This window comes from Myotis brandtii, unplaced genomic scaffold (genome assembly GCF_000412655.1).
Source record: "Myotis brandtii unplaced genomic scaffold, ASM41265v1 scaffold421, whole genome shotgun sequence".
NCBI classification, from domain to species: Eukaryota; Metazoa; Chordata; class Mammalia; order Chiroptera; family Vespertilionidae; genus Myotis; species Myotis brandtii.
Genome location: NW_005366140.1, coordinates 1423320 through 1437531, shown reverse-complemented (window position 1 = coordinate 1437531; position 14212 = coordinate 1423320). Strand labels below are relative to the sequence as shown.

The following is a 14212-nucleotide window of genomic DNA, read 5'->3' as shown; positions in this document are numbered from 1 at the left end:
GGGCAGCTCCAGCATTGAGCGTCTGCCCCCTGGTGGTCAGTGCACATCATAGTGACCGGTCATTCTGGTTGTTCCGCTGTAACAGTACTTAGGCTTTTATTATATAGATAGATAGTAAACTACCTGCCCTATTCTGCACTTTTAGAAGTTCTAGGGGTGTTGAGATATCACCCTATGCTGTGATCCAGGTTGTAAAAATTTTTCCAGATGTTCGTTTGGGTGCAGCCCCAGTAGATACTCCTTAAATGGTGGCCAGGCTCCCAACTGCCCTCAAAGAAGCTTTCTTCTCACCTTAACTTCTCAGCTCAGGAGCATCTGTTGGGTGCCTACAGCCCATGAGGAAGGGATGAAGATGGCCACCAAGCGCATCACCCAGGAGACCTTTGATGCAGCTGTTCGTGAGAACATCGAGGAGTTTGAGATGGGGCCAGAGGAAGCAGTGAAAGAGGCTGTGGAGCAGTTTGAATCACAAGGTAGGGTGGTATGGCTCCGTCACAACGCTGATCCAGCTCTTTGTCTGACAGTCCCCTCTGGTCCACTGCTCTTAATGTGTGAGAGTGCTGTCCTGCTGTGGCCCCACCTCACCTGACATGGCAGTCCTGGGCTGTGTACCCTCTCCATTTTCTGACCTGGGCAGGCTGGCTACCTGCTCTCACCTCCCTGGCACCTACCCTCTACTTGCCTGGGCCTTTCCCAGACATCTGCAGGGCTGGATACTTCAAGGTGGGTCTCATTTTAATTGTCACTTGAGTGAAGAGACTTTTCCTGACCAGGTCCCAAGAAACAGGGCCACCTGCCTCCTCACATCCTGGCTTGAGCTCAAGAAGGCATAAGTGGGTGTCAGTCACCTACCTGTAGAAACAGGTGTCATGCTCAAACCAGGCCACAGAGGGGAGTGGTTTCAAAAAGAGTTGTTTGGCCCAGACTTAGCAGCCATGTCCATATGGAGGTGCGAGGTGAAGGGGGTGGGTCTTTACTCCTCAGCCCTGCCCAGCCAATGGGAGTAGAACAGTAGTGAGGCTGCATGCCATCACTGCAGCGAGAGGCACATTCTGCCTGGTGGGCTAAGAGGGGAGGGGATCCCACAGCCTTCTCCCTTGGGGCTCCTGTTATTCCTCACCCTGGCTGTATCCCTGCCCTCACTGGAAGGATACTTCTGGGTAGTCCTCCAGCCATTATCCACTGACTATATCCCACTCTGTGCCCAGGACACCAGCCTCTGACCTCTGAGGCTGAATACCTGGTCTCCCTTGCCCTCTGGCATCTCACTGGGTTTGGCCAATGGGAAGTCCAACTCTTAATCTGAAGTGATAGAGCCGGCGTTCATTTCCAGCTCCCTGACTCACCCTTTGTCAAATGACCCTCGCCCCCCACTGTGGCCTGTCCTGGGGTGGGAGAGCTCCCTATCATGGCTTATAGGTTCTCCAACCTCCCAGCCACACCACTACAAACAACCCGTTTTGTTTAATATTTTTTAAAATTGATTTCAGAGAGGATGGGAGAGGGAGAGAGAGAGAGAAACATCAATGATGAGAAAGAATCATTGATGGGCTGCCTCGCACACTGGGAATTGAGTGCCCAGGCATGCACCCTGACTGGGAATCGAACCTTCTGGTTCATAGGTCGATGCTCTACCACTGAGCAACACCTGGCTGGGCCAAACAACTCCCAGAAGTCCTCCTGAGTGGGTGGGACCAACAGAAGGGACATGAGGTGTGATCCTGGCAGGCCCATCGGGATGATGGCTGTCACTTGTTTCCTCACTTCTGCAGGGGTCGAACTCAGCAACATTATAAAGATGGCACCCAAAATCTCTGCAGATGGACTTCAGGAGCCTATACACGACATCCTGCAGGTAGGAGGGAGAGGCCCATGTGGGCAGGGCTGACCTTACATGCTTGTTCCCATACACGTCACCTTGTAATAGTCTGTCAGAGGCACCTTTTCCCTGGTTTCTACTTGGCACATATAGGCTCTGAAGGTCAGGGAATGCCCAGCGTTTACAGGTGGGCCTGAGTTTGCATCTAGGGCTCCCTGAGTCCATGTCTGAGGGTCTCTCGGGGGTGGAGGGCACCATGGAGGAGCCTCTTTTTAGCTTTCCGACCACCAAGTTTGCTCAGAGAGAGTGGGATCATAGTAAGGCTGTCATCTATGACTATTTACCAGAACATTACAGCCTTTCCCCTTAGCACTTAAACTGGCCTGTAGAGTAGGCGGTATTGTTCCTGAATTACTGATTGGGAAATGGAGACTCAGAGCCTGCCCCGGCTCTCCAGCAACCCAAACAAGGAAGGTATAGCTTACAGTGGTTAAGTCTTTTCCTTAAGGTCATCCATCAAACAGTAGTAAGCTGTTGTAAAACAACAGAAGGTTCTAGTGTTTATTGAGAACAGGCTGTGGACTCAGTTCTGTGCAAGGTGCTTTCTTTGTGCTATCTCAGTTATTCTCCCAAAGACACCTGTAAGGTTGGGATTATTATTTCCATTTTTCAGATGGTAAAATTGAGATCCAAAGAGAGTAAAATGACTCTCCTGGCAGCAAGGGAGTGTAGTGATAAAAGAAGAAGTTGGAGGAGCAGCCCTGGGTGTGATCCCAGCTCTGACTAGGGCAAGGTGCTTATTTCTCCCTTCCTCAGAGTCCTCACCATCTCCTGCCTTATAGAGGTTATGTGAAAATCATCTTGTTTTCTTTTGACTTTGCTAGTAAGGATGAGTGTATTTTAAAATGAGCTTGTCTTCTGGCAGTTTTTCTATTTGGTGGTTTATCGTTTTGTTTGTTTTTTCTTATTGATTTGTAGATGCCCTTTATATATGAAGGATCTCAGTAACAATGATCTCTAGCAGTCATCAAGTACTTTCGAAGTGCTCAGCATTGTGCTTAGTGGTTAAAACTCAATCTGTGATTAGCCCATTTTGTTGATCAGGAATATGAGGCTTCCCAAGAATAAATGACTCACCTATGGTCACAGCCATTGAGGGGCCGAGCTGGGACCCAGACCCAGGTCCTTCTCCTCGGGAAGCCAAGCCCAGAGAATGGCTTGGAGGTCTACTACTAGCAGTGTAGGTAACTAGTTTGTTTGTAGCCTTTGCTCTTTTATTATTCTTAATTTCAGTTTTAAAGTTTTATTCTTCATTACAGAAGAAGAATGTGAATATGTTCTTGGCATAAAAAAGTCAAGCAACTCTAGCTGGTTTGGCTCAGTGGATAGAGCGTCGGCTTGTAGACTGAAGGGTCCCAGGTTCGATTCTGGTCAAGGGCACATGCCTGGGTTGCGGGCTCGATCCCCAGTGTGGGGCATACAGGAGGCAGCCTATCAATGATTCTCTCATCACTGATGTTTCTGTCTCTCCCTCCCTCTCTGAAATCAATAAACAAATATAAAAAAGTCAAGCAATACTCAAGCATTTATAGTAAAATCTGAAAGTCCCTGTCCTATACATCCTACCAGCTTCCTTCTCACCCTTTCCTATGAGTGGTTCCACACACATTGGGGTTCAAATCTCCTAGCCTTGTTCTCACCTTGCAGCTTAACCAAACCCTTCTCACATACCATGGCACCCTTGAGCTCTGCTTGTGTGTTGTGGTTCTGATGCATGAAAAATGCTTGACTTTATGCTCTGTGAAATAAGCCAGACACAAAAGGACAAATACTGCAAAATTCCACTTACACGAGTTCCACAAGTAGTCAAATTCATAGAGACAGAAAGTAGAATGGTGGGTGCCAGTGGCCATGGCTAGCGGAGGTGAGTATGGGGAGTTAGTGTTTAAGGGAGACAGTTTCAGTTTGGGAAGATAATTTCTGGACATGGATGGTGGTGATGTCTGCCCAATGATGTGAATGTACTTAATGCCACTCAACTGTGTAATAAGAAATGGTTAAGACGGTAGGCTTTATGTATATTTTACTACAAAAAACAAAAACTGAGGTTGTGGCATTTAGCAGGAACCCTACAAGAAACTTGAAAAGCATATGACACAAGTGCCATTGAGAACACATAATACTAGTATTGCAATTACTCTATATTTAGTCAGAGAAGAGAGGAAAAGAAAATGCCTCTTAGCTCTATGGCGGGGAGGGCTCGTCAAAGAAACAGTGGCCTCTGCCAGCACTTCTGCCTGGGGGAAAGCTGCCCCTCCAGCTCTTGCCCTGATTCCAGACAAGTTATTTCCTCCCTGTATGTCCCTGGTTTCTTTCAAGCTGCTACCCTGTGTGGGGTCCCTTTAAGAGGAACTGCCTAGGTCTACAGCAACCTCCATGTAACTCAGCTACAATCCCTGCTGGTTTAAAATTTTTATTTATTTATTTATTTATTTATTATTGATTTCAGAGAGGAAGGGAGAGGGAAGGAGAGATAAAAACATCAATGAGAGAGAATCATTGATCGGATGCCTCCTGTACATCCCTGACTGGGGATGGAGCCTGTAACCTAGACATATGCCCTGATCGGAATCAAACCATGACCTTCTGGTTCATAGACAGACACTCAACCACTGAGCCATGCCAGATAGGCCCTGCTGGTTTTGACAGCCCCAAAATATGGGCATTTCTCTTCATAGCACTGGAACCCTGGGCTGGGGGGCCCGGTGTGAAGTTGAGACTCCTCCCTCCAATAGGGAAAGCTCCACAGCCAAGATAATCCCTTCCAATTTTAAACCACTACACGTGGGTGTGGGGCCAGCTGGTTCCGCACCTGTGCCCCACATGTCCACCCCACATCTCTGCCCCTCCTACCAATCTTGATGTGGCTTCTTTTTTTTTAAATTTTATTTTATTGTTTAAAGTATTACAAATAGTAGTACACATGTCTCCTTTTTCCCCCCATTGACCTCCCCCCGGCCTCCCTTAGCCCCCAGCACATGCCCTTACCTCCCCCACCCCTCCAGTGTCTTGAGTCCATTGGTTATGCTTATTGGTTATGCATGCATACAAGTCCTTCAGTTGATCTCTTACCCCCGCCACCAACCCTCTCCTGCCTTCCTGCTGTAGTTTGACAGTCTGTTCGATGCTTCTTTGTATCTATTTTTGTTCATCAGTTTATAATGTTCTTTATATTCCACAAATGAGTGAGATCGTGTGGTATTTATCTTTCTGGCTTCTTCTTTAATTCCGTAGTTGTAGGACTTCCATTCAGCCAGATTTCAGGCAGTTCTGAATATACTAGTAGTTGTTCTGTAGTTGTAATTTTGACGTGGTGTGGGAGGAGGCAAGTACCACTTTTACCTACACTGCCATCTTGACTAGAACCTAAAAATACTGTTTTTAAATATGTTTTTTATTGATTTTAGAGAGAGTGGAAGGGAGAAGGAGAGAGAGAGAAAGAGAGGGAGAAATATCTATAAGCTGTCTCCTGCACGCCACCTACTGGGGATCAAGCTCTTAATCCGGTCCTGTGCCCTGACTGGGAATCTAACTGGTGACTTTTTGCTGCTTGAGACGACTCTCAACCAACAGAGCTAGCCAAGGCTCTTTAAAAAATATTTTTATTGATTTTTGGTGGAGAGAGAGAGTAAGGGAGTGGGAAAAAGAGAGAAAAAAAAATCCATGTAAGAGTGTAACATTGATGAGCTGGGTCCTGCATGCCCATACCAGGGATCGAGCCTACAACCCAGGCATGTGCCCTGACCCAGAGTCATACCGGCAACCCTATGGTGCAGGTGACGACGCCCAACCGAGCCACATTGGCCAGGGCTGTACCACAGCCTTTTTTTTTAATATCCTATCTAATAAAGAGGTAATATGCAAATTGACCATCGCTCCAACATACAAGATGGCTGCCCCCATGTGGACACAAGATGGCTGGCAGGGGAGGGCAGTTGGGGGTGACTGCGGGCCCAAGGTGATCACAGGGGTCCTTATAAGTAAAAAGAGGACCCCTAGAGCCTCTAAACAAACACAGCCCTGCCAGCACCTGGACTTTAGTGCAATAGGACCTATTTTGGACTTCTGATCCTCAGAAGGTTAAGATGATAAATTTGTGTTGTTGTTGTTTTAAATATATTTTATTGATTTTTTTACAGAGAGGAAGGGAGAAGGATAGAGTTAGAAACATCGATCAGCTGCCTCCTGCACACCCCCATCTGGGGATGTGCCCGCAACCAAGGTACATGCCCTTGACCAGAATCAAACGGGGGACCCTTCAGTCCCCAGACTGACGCTCTATCCACTGAGCCAAACCGGTCAGAGCTGTGTTGTTTTAAACCACTGCTTGTGGTGACTTGTTATAGCAGAAACAGGTCACTAATATAGACTCCATTAATAATTCATCTTCCTCTGCTCAACCTTAAATAGGGTGATTACCAGGATCTGCCTGTTCTCATCCACCTTCTCTTCTTAACTCTTTTCCTGGTAACTCTTCTTTTCTCCGGATGTCAATTACCACCCAGGAGCAGATGACTCTCGAGCATGTATCTTCAGCCCTGACTTTTCTCCTAAATTTTTAACATTGACTTCTAACTACCCACCACACACTTCCATCTGGGTGCTCCACTGACACCTCAATGCAGCGTGTCTAAAAATGAGTCTTGCTTCCTTAAACTGGTCCTCCTCCTGTATCCCATATCTTAATAAATGCCATCCCATCTGCTCAGTCCACAGACCTAGGAAATGTCTTAGACAGGTCTTCACGTCCTCCTCCACAAACCATTAGTTACCAAACATTGTGGCTTCTACCTCATGGCTCTGGTTGGGGTGCGTGCGGGAGGCAACCAATCGATGTATCTCTCTCACATCGATGTTTCTCTCTGTGTGTGTCTCTCCCCCTTCCTTCCACTCTCTCTAAAAAAATCAATGGGGCCTTGGCCAGTTTGGTTCAGTGAATAGAGTGTCGGCCTGTGGACTGAAGGGTCCCAGGTTCGATTCTAGTCAAGCACACATGCCCGGGTTGCAGGCTTGATCCGCAGTGTGGGGCGTGCAGGAGGCAACCGGTCAATGATGTTTCTCTCTCTCTCTCCCTCTCCCTTCCTCTCTGAAATCAATAAAAATATTTTTAAAAGAAAAACAATGAGAAAAATATCCTCAGGTGAGGATTAACACAAAACAAAACAAACAAACAAATAAATAAAATCTGGCCAAAAATTTACATTGTAATATGTATTCAAAAATATTCCTAATTTCTGGAATAATATTTTATATATAGAGGGTATAATATTTTATTTTACTTTTAAATATATTTTTTCTTGATTTCAGAGAAGAAGGGAGAGGGAGAAAGAGAGACATCAATGATGAGAGAGAATCATTGATTGGCTGCCTCCTGCATGCCCCCTACTGGGGACTGAGGCCACAACCTGGGCATGTGCCCTGACTGGGAATCAAACTGTGACCTCTTGGTTCATAGGTCAACCCTCAACCACTGAGCCACACCAACCAGGTTGTACCACAGCTTTTTTATCCACTCATCTACTGATGGGCACTTGGGCTACTTCCAAATCTTGGCTGTTGTAAATAATGTTGCATTGAACATGAGGATCCATATATTCTTTCTAATTATTGTTTCAGGTTTCTTCAGGTAAATTCCCAGAAGTGTTATTGCTAGTTCATAAGGCAGTTCTGTTTTTTATTTTTTTGAGGTAACTCCATACTGCTTTTCACAGTGCTCCACCAGTCTGCATTCCCACCAGCAGTGCACAAGGGTTCCCTTTTCTCCACATCCTCACCAACACTTGTTTGTTGATTTATTGATGACAGTCATTTTGACAGGTGTGTATGGGTTTGTCTTAAGGCTCCTGTTCAGGCAGGCACTGAGGTCATAGAGTTGAATTGCAGCTAGATTGTCTGTCCTGTTCAGATTGTTTTCTTTCATTATTATTTCCCCCCAGGTGCTTAGAGTTGAATTTGAGTGAATCAGCTGTGTGTACAGTATGGTTTTATTTGGCAGATGCTCAGTAAATATTTGTGGAGTAAATGAGAGAGACAAATAGGAAACATGGTGTGGGCAGGCCTAGCGAAGGTGGCTTTCACCTTTTTTGGAGAGCTGGCCATTGGAGGGTGTATCAGTTAGTTATGGCTGCATAAGAAGCAACCCCAAACAACAGCCATTTCATTGTTTCTTATGATTCTACTGGGTTGACTGAGTTCAGTTGGACAGTTTGTTTTGCTTGGGACCTCACATGTAGTGGCAGCCAGGGCTGGGATGTTTAAAACATCTGCACTTGTATGTGTGGCTCCTTGGCAAGGACACTGAGAGGCCTGGGCCTTGACTTCTATGTGGCCTGTGAAACTCAAGGCTCCTAAAAGCACAGGCATAGAAGCTGACTTGGCTGGAACTGGCCCCACAGAACTTCCAGTGTAGGCCCAGACCTCAGGGGTACAGCACTGTCACTGTGGCCCTCCTTGGGCTGAGATGACACTGAGGTTTCTCCCATGTTTTCTAGATCCTGGAAGACCTGCAGGAGTCCGTGGCCTGCTATTACCCCCAGGAGGTGTCAGCACAACTTACCCGCTTTTGTGAGCAATGCAAGCAGCACAAGGCCTGCCGCTTTCTGGCAGCTCAGAAGGGTGCCTACCCCATTCTACTTGCTGCCTGGAAGCTGGCTGCAGCGGGTGACCAAGGACTTCTGCTCCAGGCCCTCAATGCCCTATCAGCACTGATCAATGGCCAGCCCGACCTCTTGGACACCCAGGGCCTAAAGCTGCTGGTGACCACTCTGGACCAGCATGCCGATGCAGCTGATCTGATTTGCTCTGGGATTCGCTGCATACGCCATGCCTGCCTGAAACATGAGCAGAATCGGCAGAGTCTGGTGAAGGCTGGGGTGCTGCCCCTATTAACTGGTGCCATCGTCAGGCACAGCCGCTGTGCCGATGTGGTCAGGGAGGCCTCTTGGGCCCTCCGCATCATGACTTTTGATGATGACATTCGTGTGCCCTTCGGCAATGCCCACGACCACGCCAAGCTGATTGTGCAGGAGAATGGAGGCTTGAAGGTGCTCATCGAGGCTGCCAAAGGTAGGAACAGGTGTGGTAAGAGTTAGAGTCAGGGCCTAGAGCTGCTTCAGGCATAGGCATGGCTGGCTCTAGGCTCCACTTGCCTCTGTTGGCTTCATCCTACCTGCATGGTAGCCCTTATGGAACAGTATCCTTACTCCTAGTTGTTCCAGGAGAGCCAGCACTCATTGGCCAGGACCAAGTCCTGTGGACATATCTAAAGCCATTTGGGGAGGGGACTCAGCTCTGTCCAACGAGATTGAGAGAGGGGAAGAGCTCCCCAAAGGGAAAACAAGGGTGTTTCCCAAAGATGGGGGAAGTATTGCTGGCATTCACTATGGCTGGTCCCAGGTAGCAGTTCACACTTTGGTTCACACTTGGCCACAAATTCTTGTGCACATATGTGTTCCTGACTCCAGGGTAACCATGAGCCTGTCATGGGAGGTTGTAACACTGACATTCAGACCTCAAAGCACCAGCTCCCATCCACTGCATCCACCAAAAAAGGCCTGACAGGTCTGGTGTACTGAAGGTGCTAGAACAGGGGCGGGCAAACTTTTTGACTCGAGGGCCACAATGGGTTCTTAAACTGGACCGGAGGGCCGGAACAAAAGCATGGATGGAGTGTTTGTGTGAACTAATATAAATTCAAAGTAAACATTACATAAAAGGGTACGGTCTTTTTTTTTTTTTAGTTTTATTCATTTCAAACGGGCCAGATCCAGCCCGCGGGCCGTAGTTTGCCCACGGCTGTGCTAGAAGAATGAGTTCCCTTTCCCCACCGGCTCTTGCCTTGTCTGCCAGAGAGATGGGCCTGCCTCAGTCTCCCCTCCAAACCCCTGGAGAGAGTGGAAACAGATCTTGATCATCTTGGAAGTCAGGCTGCTTTTCTGAGGGGTCATTTGCATTTTCTTGTTTATTTACAGGAGCTCATTTTTGTCAGGGTTCTACCAGAGAGACACAACCAGTAGGATATGTGGGTATAAAGAGTTATTGCAAGGAGTTGGCTAATATGGGGCTTTCGAGTCAAATCCGTGGGGCAGGAACTGACACCACACTCCACAGGGGTGCTTTTTCTTCCTCAGGAAGACCTCAGTTTCTCTGGTAAGGTCTTCAGCTAATTAGACCATCCAGGGTCCACTCCTTTACTTAAAGGCAGATGGATAGCACCATGTCTAGAGAACACCTTCATGGCACATCAGATTAGTGCCCATGGAGTCACTGGGGCACACGAACTGACTATCACATTAACTCTGCATAGATTATGGCTCTCCACCCCTCCCCCAGGAGAGGCAGTGCAGCCTCCTCCCTGTGCCTCTGAGCTTGGTCTTCACAACTGTTCAGTTCTGCCCTGTCAACTCTGTATGTCTCTCCATGGTTTCTAGGTTTCCTGTTATACTTAGAAAGGTCATTCCCACCCCAAAATCATAAAAATAGTCTCGGATGTTTTATTATGGCATTATTATGATTTTCTTTTTTTAGGTATTACCATCAGTTGGTCTGGTATTTAGCTGGGGCATGGTGAAGAGGTGGGGGGAGCAGGGCATCCAGTGTCTTCCTCAGTTGCCAGAAGGGGGCACTGCAGGTCCATACTGCCCATGGTGTTCACTGGGGCTCTCCTGGTTTAGGAAGCCACCTTGCCAGGCAGAGGGTGGAGCAGGATTCGAACCAGGACTGCTGGCTCCGAGCTGTGGCTGGTCCTCTGCTCCTTCCTCATCCCCACAGTTCCTCTCCCTCCCTCTCTGCAGCGTTCCCTGACAACCCCAGCGTCCTGAGTGAGCTCTGCAGCACTTTGTCCCATCTGACTGTTCGCAACGAGTTCTGTCAAGAGGTCGTAGACCTCGGGGGCCTTGGCATCCTGGTGGCCCTATTGGCCAACTGCAACAACCATCAGGTGGGCATCCAGAGCTGTCTTAAAGTGCAACGTCCCCTCACCCTGATTTCAATTTGACATTTTTCTCCATGCCTGGGAAAGTCTCCAGCCTCTCAGGGAACTTGTCCCTTTGGGCTCCTGCCAGCCATACAAGCCTGTGTGAGGACACACCTGGCCCGTGTGCTGATTCCAAAACCAAAATGTATTTCTACTTCTCATTGACCCATAGGTGGGAACTAAAGTTTTGGGGCAGACAAACCCATCCCACTCTTTCTTACTGTCCTCTAGTATCTTTATATTTTCTTCCAGGAGTAGGAGGGACAGGAGTGGGTGTCGCCAGGGCTAACCCAGACCTCAGCTCAGCTGTGTGATGCTTGAGTGAGGCCTACCCCTCACTTCCTGGGCTTTCCTCTCTGTATAACAGGTCAAGGACCCCTGACCATCATTATTTCATGTAACAGTGACTTATCAACCCCCTCACCACATGTCCAGCCTAAGGCTAGGGATCCTGACCCGGCCAGTGACAGCAGCCGGTCAAGTCAATCACTGCCCACCCTGGGCCTGCAGCCAAGGCCAAGGAGACCTGGTATTCTGATTGCTGACCTGAGCCAATGCTTCCTCTGTGGGGGGTGGGGGAAAAGTCATTGGAACAACAAGGTCTACTTCCCCTGCCTTCTCTATACAATGAATAGTAACCCAGCTGTCACATGCCGCCTTTGTGCCCCAGGGCAGCCCTAGCTGTTGTTCAGACTGCTGAACAGCCCCAGACCTACCTTCGAGACCCCCTCCCACAATACAGCAACTTAGCAGTTAGCACCTGGTGCAGCGGGGAGGGGGGCTGGCTGCACCAGGGTGTGACCCCCTTGTGCCCTCCATATAGGACCTTGTGAAGCAAGTGCTGAGTGCCCTGAGGGCCATTGCAGGCAATGATGATGTGAAGGATGCCATTGTCCGTGCAGGTGGGACAGAGTCCATTGTGGCTGCCATGACCCGGCACCTGGCCAGCCCCCAGGTACCTCCAAGGGGCTCATGAGGTGGGGCAGTGGATCTGGAATCCCAGCTCAGTCACTATATCTGTGTGATGCTCTTTCCATTTCCTCAACTAGAGATGAGGGAGGGGGAGGGGCAGGGAGAATGAGGGTGGGCAAGGGGTGGGATCAGGCAAGGTTAGGGTGGAGGGGGGTCTGGTGAGTGAGAGCCAGGGTAAGCAGAGCGGGAAGTGGGACAGAAGAGCTTGGTTGATGTTTTTGTCATCCTGATACTGTTCCTGCTATTGCTGGTCCGGTACACACCTGAACTGATAGTGGTCTGTTCAAGTGGGGTCTTGGGACACTCGCCTGGGGGTCTGTTGGCCTGGTCTCAGCCATTCCTGTGACCCATCCTGCAGGTATGCGAGCAGAGCTGTGCAGCCCTGTGTGTCCTGGCCCTGCGCAAGCCCGAGAACAGCCGGATTATTGTAGAGGGCGGTGGTGCTTTGGCTGCACTGGAGGCGATGAAGGCACACCCGAAGGAGGCTGGTGTGCAGGTGGGTAAGGAAGTAGGAGAGGCAGAAGCCCGCATGCAGAAGGGGGGCCAGACAGGCTCTCCTTGTCCCTGTCCCTGTCCCCATTCCCATCATGGCCCAAGCCTTCTAGGTTCCTATTCCTTCCCAGCTCCTAGAGTTCTGCAGCTACATGCCATCCTCCAGAGTATACTGTCCCTGCTCCTTTATTCTGTGTTTGATATTTTCTTTTAGGCTCTTTGTAGGAATCTGGGGAGGAGGAGGGAATGGGAGAGAGCAGTGGGGCTCTGCTTGGATTTGGAATGGTTCTGCCCGCCTCACTGGGGAGTCTTCAGGGCTGAACTATACACGGAGCCATGCGTACACTGTGGCCTGAAACCCACACTGCTTCTTGCAGTCCCTGGTTCTCCCACCTCTCACATGCACCCCAGCACTGGGGCCTCATGATCCTTAGATAGCCCAGGCTGTGGTTCCTGTAGGGCCTTGCTCTCCTGCCCCTTCCAGGACATCATGCCCTTGGCTGGCCCATTACCTTGTCCTTTTCTGACCACCCTGGCCAGAAGTCCCCACACTTCACCTACTCATCCACTGATGGTGGAAGCCTTGTTGGGGTGCTTTTAGGTACCCACACATGGCAGATATGCAGGGTATACTGAAGGAGTACCAATGTAATTGACAGATGGGCTCTGTGCACACCCCCTCTTTCCTCTGTCTTGCTGCCCTCTTCCTCTGGGGCCCCTGCCAGACTCTCTGTGAGACTAAAGGACCATATCTGAGCGATCAGCCCCACCTGCTGAACCTTTGGGCACCCTGGGAAATGGATTAGCTATGCCTTGGGCTGTGGAGAAGATGAAGTGAAGGGATGCATCTGGCCTGATGAGCCATAGCATAGCACCCATCGAATAATGGCTGTGGTCATCATTGTGTTATGACGATAACCCCAAGATCAGAGTGGATCCTACCTTGGGACTTTAAGCACCAGCCTACAGCCTTCATCTTCTCTCCCTTCTAGAAACAGGCCTGCATGCTGATCCGAAACCTAGTGGCCCGCAGCCAGGCCTTCTCACAGCTCATCCTGGACCTGGGGGCCGAAGCACTCATTGTGCAGGCCCGCGTTGCTCACCAAGATTGCGAGGACGTGGCCAAGGCAGCCCTGCGGGACCTGGGGTGCCATGTAGAGCTCCGAGAGCTGTGGACCGGCCAGAAGGGCAACCTGGCACCTTGACCCAGCCTCCTAGATTGCGACTCTGGGTGAGTCGTGTGACTCAGGAAATGGGGAGGTCCATGTCCAGCCTCTCTGCCTCCCAGATTCCTCCCCCAATTCAGTGAGACCTGTTTTCTGATGGATACCAGGTACAAGCTTGGGGGTAGAAAGGGAGCACTGGTAAGGCATCTACACTGGGTCTTGTGCTCCCATCACCAGCCAACAGTGTTAGTATTACCCATCTTGGCCCCTCCCCCAAGCCCTTTCCTACCAGAAGGACCTTCTCAGCATTGCTTGGGGTGAAGGGCTATCTGAAATATGGCAGACACACTGGCCAGTCTCAGAGTGGGGCAGGGATCTCGCTTCTGCCTCTTCACGTCCATTCTTGCTTTGCTCCTGTTTTTCTCACCTGTAAATGGGTCGAAGATACCTTGCTTTCCTGGCCAGAGGGCAGGGACTGAGGCTGGTCCATCTCTGGGGCCCCAGGCCAGCCATTTCTGTGTGGTAATAAAAAGACCTTGCTTGCACTGGACTGTGTGGCTCAGTTGGATGAGTGTTGTCCCATACATCAAAAGGTTGCTGGTTCAATTTCCTGCCCAGTAGGGGTGTGTAATAGGCAGCCAATTGATGTGTCTTTCATTGGTAATGTTTCACTCTCCCTCTCCTCTCTCTCTCAAATCAATAATAATAATAGTAACTATATATATATAT

The 14212-nt window shown here is 49.3% G+C and overlaps 1 protein-coding gene across 1 annotated transcript; it reads left to right on the top strand.

Annotated features, from left to right (window-relative positions):
- The first annotated feature begins 304 nt into the window (after positions 1–304).
- ARMC6 (armadillo repeat containing 6) lies at positions 305–14033 on the top strand. Its single transcript, XM_014545751.1, has 7 exons — positions 305–473; positions 1773–1855; positions 8371–8944; positions 10672–10817; positions 11677–11808; positions 12184–12321; positions 13310–14033. The coding sequence occupies exons 1-7, from the start codon at positions 347–349 to the stop codon at positions 13520–13522; spliced, it is 1413 nt and encodes a 470-aa protein (XP_014401237.1). The 5' UTR covers positions 305–346; the 3' UTR covers positions 13523–14033.
- The last annotated feature ends 179 nt before the right edge of the window (positions 14034–14212 follow it).

Bases quoted from the DNA above. Each gene is read 5' to 3' on its own strand.
- ARMC6 (XM_014545751.1), top strand. From the start codon at position 347: ATGAAGATGGCCACCAAGCGCATCACCCAGGAGACCTTTGATGCAGCT. The intron at 10,818-11,676 runs GTGGGCATCCAG...CCCTCCATATAG, and splicing joins CCAACTGCAACAACCATCAG to GACCTTGTGAAGCAAGTGCT. The intron at 12,322-13,309 runs GTGGGTAAGGAA...TCTCCCTTCTAG, and splicing joins CGAAGGAGGCTGGTGTGCAG to AAACAGGCCTGCATGCTGAT.